The following is a 6,071-nucleotide window of genomic DNA, read 5'->3' on the forward strand; positions in this document are numbered from 1 at the left end:
CTCAAAGGGGGGGGGGCTTAAAGCTCTGTATCAAAAAGAGCAAAATACTCGAGAAAACATATCACTTGCTAAAGCAAGACCACTGTTGCAGATGGCCTATAATGAGATATGTAAAAATATATAATAATGGCCTATATGAGAAATAGAAGATGAAAAACCCACGAAAAAGTTTTGCTAAGGACAGAAAAATTAGCTGAAGCTAATGCTACTCTTCTTGATTTGCTACCTGAAGATGCTTAACTCTGGAATCTGAACTGTGTAGCTACAAAAAGGCGGCCTCCCTGCTTAGCGAAAATAGAAGTTATGATACTTTAGTACGACTGAGCAAGGCTCACGAGCGTATGACACAGCTTCAGTTTAAAAGTGGATCAGCTGTACTCTTTCAAGAGTTAAAGAGCGCCTTATGCGGTGAAGTTGTTGTGCTTGTGAAGTGGATTCAGACAAATTCCATCTTTTGCACTCACCCTTTTTGTCTTTCAAACAAAATGTCATCTGCCGTTGAAAATCTGCGTAGTCGATAACACATTCAAGTCTTCTGGGAGCAAGTATACGGAGATACTCATGAGGTAAATAAAGAAGCTTTAGATATTTCACTGTTTCGTAACTTTTGCTAGAAGCAACCATTGCAACGTCTAGAAAAGAACTTTCAAATTATTACTGCTGACGAAGAAAAGAAAGTTATCGCTAGAACTGAAAACTTTTCAGCACTAACCTATTCACCGGTATCCTCAAAGAGAGGATATTAAGAACTATCCAGCCGGTATGGAGTGGAGTATTTAAACAACGGGGATACAATAGAGGAATGACTAGTTTCATAGAGAAGTTGTTAATATACGGGTGTATTGCCCAGGATTACATCAGTTATTGACGCAATCTGCACATGGTCTGGATTAACTACTGAGAAGCATTCAATAACACGCACTATAAGCTAATCATTAAGCTCCTTGAGTACATAGAAGAACATCCACAAATATTGAGAAGTATGAAAGAGCTTAGGCTATTGTAGGAGACACCTATGCCCTGAAAACCCACTGGGCCTGCCTACCAGAAGATAATTTAAGGTCAACCACTTTTTATACAGGAAAGACTTTATTCTGTCTGCTTCTTAAAAAGTGAGCTTTACAATCTTTGTGGCGGCAGTAAATAGGTACTCAAAAGTTATTCGCTTTAGCTTTGGACTGGAAAAGTGTGCCTTCATCCATTTAAACCTAGAAATACTAGAAAATACATTAACGCGTGACGGTCAGGATCTTCAACTGATAGGTGGAAATAAAATTCAACACCTTAATAATAGAGAAACATATGCATATCTTCGAATTATGCAAGCAAAAACCTAAGATGTGCATGTATTAAATACGGCCCTTCAAACTCGTTATCGCACAATTCTCACAAAAATTTGGGCTTTCGAATTATCTGGGAAGAATAAAATCCAGACCAACAATATTTTAGCCTTTCTATACTATTTTATACGTTTGGTGAAGCAAAATAGAACGTGGATAAGTTGAAGCAACTTGATCCAATCACACGTAATATAATGAAAATCCATCCAAGTTATCATCCTAGATCTTCTGTACCTCGTGAATATCTTCCTCGAGATAAACGAGGTAGAGGTATGCAGAGCTTAGAGTGTCTACATCGAAAAACGGCTCAGCTACAGACTGCTCAGTTCTAAAAAGCATAGATTCTCTAATGCGAATCTTACACCAACATGAAGTTTTTAGCGTTGCAACGTTTCTCTAATGAGTCGCAGATAGAGCAGCAGAGAAGCTTGGTCACCCATTTGATTCCAGCAAAAACTACACATGGCCTAGCATCGTTATCACCTTTGGTGCTGAAAAGGCGTGTATAGAAAGCAGAACATTCGCTTCTACCAAATAAACATTCTAAAAAACCCCTTCAGGATGAATTATACGACATTTTACGTAGCAAAGAGCTATCGGTGTGTCTATCCAACATGTTTCTCGAATCTGCTAGATTTTAATCGAAGATAGAGGGATTTCTTTTCGCATGTCAAGACGACGTTATAGACACCTCACTTTACTGTAAGCACATAATGAATGTACCTGTAAGTGGTATTAACAACAGTGCGTACAAGCAAGAACCAGAAACCATAAGACATGTTTTCAGTATACGAGGTGTGTTCAAAAAGTTAGGTGACCTTTCAATTTTCGCGGGCTACGTACATTCATGTTTTAAATTTTTATTTTGTTGTGTTGCTACACTTGTCACGACCATATGTTCACAGTTTTGACTATATAGCTCGTGTTGTTTTTCTGGAAGAGGCGTAAAAGTTTAGAAGGGTTTGGTGTGCTCGGCGATTTTCTTCTTTCGAAAAAATGGAGCAGAGTTTGCATTAAATTTTGTGTGAAAAATGACATCCAGTGCTCTAAAACTCTTGAAATTTTGACAGTTGCATACGTTGAGTCCACTTTGAGTAAGATAAATGTGTATAAGTGGTACAAACTATTCCAAGAAGGCCGAGAGGATGTCGAAGACGATGGTAATTCGCCAAATTACCATCAGAGAAGTTGCTGAAGATGTTGGCATATCGGTTGGCTCATGCCATGCTATCTTTTCGGACGTTTTAGGCATGAGACGTGTGTCAGCGAAATTTGTTCCAAAACTGCTTAATTTTGATCAAAAGATCCATCGCATGACCATCGCTCAGGAGATGTTGAATAAAGTCAATAATAATCCTGATTTTCTCAAAAGGGTTATAACGGGGGATGAATCATGGGTATATGGTTATGACGTCAAAACTAAAGCCCAATCATCTCAGTGGAAGCATCCTGAGTCTCCAATACTGAAAAAAGCCCGTCAAGTTCGGTCAAATGTGAAGGTTTTGCTCACTGTCTTCTTTTATTACCGTGGCGTAGTGCATCAGGAATTCTTACCACAAGTTCGTACGGTCAATAAGTAGTATTACCTGCAAATTATACGCCGTTTACGAGAGGCGATACGCACAAAATGTCCGGAACTTATAAGATCCTCATCTCATCAGTCACTTGATTTAGTCCGTGGCTATGATGAAAAACCAGGTTCACTTGAGTATAAGTTTGAAACTAACATCACACAATAAAGAATGAGCAATTGATGTTCTTACTCGGAATAAAAATGATCCATAACCACTACATCCTGTATGCAAAGGCACTCTTTGACTGAGATAAAAATAACACCCAATTTGCGTACAGTCATAGAACAACTAAACAGCAAGGTGCAGCTGTGGAAGCCGTTGAACCGTTAGGCTGCAGAAATGGGCCTACAATGTTCGAATGACTCAATATAGGAAAATCAATTAAATTAAGAAGCTTATACAGTAGGACCTATCGCAACGGCACTCGTCCCATCGGAATCATCGGAGGGAAGTAGTCCCCAGTCATAAACCTCTCCACTTATATTTTGAAGTAGTTTATTATTTTGAAGTATTTTGAAGTGCCCGGTTACATGTGTGGAATTTCGAATTTCGAAAAGAATTACGAATTCTCTTTCTCCGGAAATGTAAACTTGGGGGGGGGGAAGCGTTTTTCCCTGTAACTCGAAAAGCATTTTTTAGGCCACCCTAATCCACATAGAGTTTGAACTATATAAATTCAGAACAATTTATTTAATCAGAGAGAAATTAGGGACCGCAAAGTTAGAGAACTAGTTCAAAAATTACATCCAGGCAATAGGTTCGCGCAAAACATATAAATATCTTGGTATTCTTGAATCTAAGGATATTCAGCATACAATAGTTAAGACAAGCCCCACGACTGTGTTCACTACGAGACTCTGATTGATTATTAAGAGTCTTCTCGACTCGGCAAACAAAATCAGGGACAAAATCAACACATATTCCATACCTGTCCTTACATACTCCTTTCAGCTCACCGAAACCTGGTTGACCGGTACCAATTATGTGGAGGTACCAACGAATTTATTGAGCACATTATTAATAGTTTTCGCTTAATGGCTCAGAGAAAATATGCGCACAGACAAAATGATGTAGGCGGCATTATACATCAACAACTTGCCTTAAACTATGACGCTAAAAACAATGGATGCCTTTCTATAGATACATTCTAATGCCTTTCTTAGAAAGCGAACATTGAAGCCTACATTGGGATGTTACTATCCGACCGGATCGTTACATCCAAGACAATTAACCTGATATCGTGATGCGGGAAAAAAGGTGGAAGGGTTTACATCATCGACATTGCTTGCACACTTAATATAAATTTTCAGTCAACACATGGGGCTATTCATAAAATACTCGATACATTCTTCAGAAACTTCTGAACCCCCTCCGCCTGCGTAATACCATTCCATTGCTCTGAACCTGAAAAATAACACTTCACTATACTTCACTATCACGTATTTTGGGAACAACCCCTGTAAAATCATGCATCTATGCATTCTATTGTGATCTCGACTACAGGCAATAGAAGTAAGTAGGGTATTAGCAGCAGCTCAGAAGGTTCTAAGAAAAAATGCAGAGGTGACTATTTTCACCTCCATCGCATGCGACCACTGTTTCAGTATCGCACCATGCTTGTGATTGTATACCTGCAACATCATCGTAGAAGGGTTGAAGCATTGTATTAAGTTAAATTATGACATTGTTATGTCATCAGTCACTTGACTTATTCTGTAGCTATGATGAGAAACAGGGATCGCCCGAGTAAGATTTTAAAGAAAAAAAAATTAATAATTTTTCTTAATTTCAGGGGGCCACACCAGTTATGGGACATCTTAAGTGGAATCGAAATTATGCAACAGGTATTCATTGCGAGGAACCTGTTAAAATCACTATGGAGATGACAACCGTGACACAAAACGCCCTTAAAGGAAATTCTTATCAAGTAACTACGAAAGCAGTCTATGAAGGAGAGTTCAAAACTGATGGAGATTGGTGTCCCAAATAATGAAAAAGTTTAAGAAATTATTATTTCGAGAAATGCCCTTAATTTAAAAATAATACAGAAATAATGATTCAATAATAAATACAGTACTTAACGAGTTCTTTAATTTTTTGCCACTTATGACTTGTTATTGTTTATGACTTGATGTGACTCAATTTAGTCTGCAAAAAGCTCAATGCTCGATATCATCCGGGCCGATTTGAGCTTTCAACACTTTAAGTTGAGCAGAGCCGAGTTGAGATCGAGTCGGGTCGAGTAGTCACTGGTTTCGAATCCAAAGCCCAAATTTGATTATCTAAAATATCAGATCAAAGATAGCGGTCTGAAGATTAAAAAAGATATATGGTTTGCAAAAAACTTGATACTGGGAATTTTAAAAGTCTTTTGTATTTGCTTGAATGCTTTTGAATTCAGTTACATTCTGTTATCACGCGCGCGTTATTCTCTTTTCCTACTTTCACCTTCTTTAAAGTCTTCGTTTTCCCTTAGACGCATTTTCCGCCCCGCTCCTTTATGATCCCATTAACTGGATATGGCCAATCAGCGTGCCTGCAGCAGCTACTTTTTCCACCGATATGTACGGTTTCGTTTGTGATTTCTCCAGAATCAAATCTAATTTCCTATGACGAGGCCACCAAACACATCCTTGGTTTACAGATACAGGGTCCCTGTACCAAGGGTTTCTACGTAATATGGTACAATCATCAATAAGCAGTCGCGAACAGTTATCCGGGGGTAGTTCCGAAGGAATCAACACCCAAGTAACAGCGTAACAACCGTGCCGAAAGCTAAATGGCACCTACGTTGGGTTTCTCGTATGGTGACTCTAGGAAACCAGGTAACCTCTCTGAGAATGCAGCATTGTCCTAGCAGTCGGGTCTCCACGAAGATAAACAAACCTCTTTCTCTAGCTTCGCGTGCGAACATCAATGATAACTTTAAACATAGTTAAAGAAAGATCAGCTCAAAACACTTGAACTCGCAGGGCTTCCGGCAATAAGTCAGATAACAATGCATAATATCCTAGTGTTGCGAGATCCAATCAAGACACAACGACAACATACTAGTGTGCTACGTTACCAGTATAAGTGCTGGACGAGCAGGTTAAATTGCACCACTGTATGATCTGTGGTGCAAGAAACACCCACAGCTTTTATACTTTTCACATCA

At 38.9% G+C, this 6,071-nt stretch overlaps 1 protein-coding gene across 1 annotated transcript in view; it reads left to right on the forward strand.

Moving 5' to 3' along the window:
• Nucleotides 1-5,007, forward strand: part of LOC117167504 — a 23,596-nt gene extending 18,589 nt beyond the window's left edge. Inside the window, exon 5 of the mRNA XM_033352499.1 lies at nucleotides 4,707-5,007. Within this exon, the coding sequence (XP_033208390.1) occupies nucleotides 4,707-4,904 (198 nt within the window). The 3' untranslated portion in view covers nucleotides 4,905-5,007. The remainder of the gene's footprint in view (nucleotides 1-4,706) is intronic.
• The last annotated feature ends 1,064 nt before the right edge of the window (nucleotides 5,008-6,071 follow it).

Source organism: Belonocnema kinseyi, chromosome 2 (genome assembly GCF_010883055.1).
Source record: "Belonocnema kinseyi isolate 2016_QV_RU_SX_M_011 chromosome 2, B_treatae_v1, whole genome shotgun sequence".
In the NCBI taxonomy this organism is placed as follows: Eukaryota; Metazoa; Arthropoda; class Insecta; order Hymenoptera; family Cynipidae; genus Belonocnema; species Belonocnema kinseyi.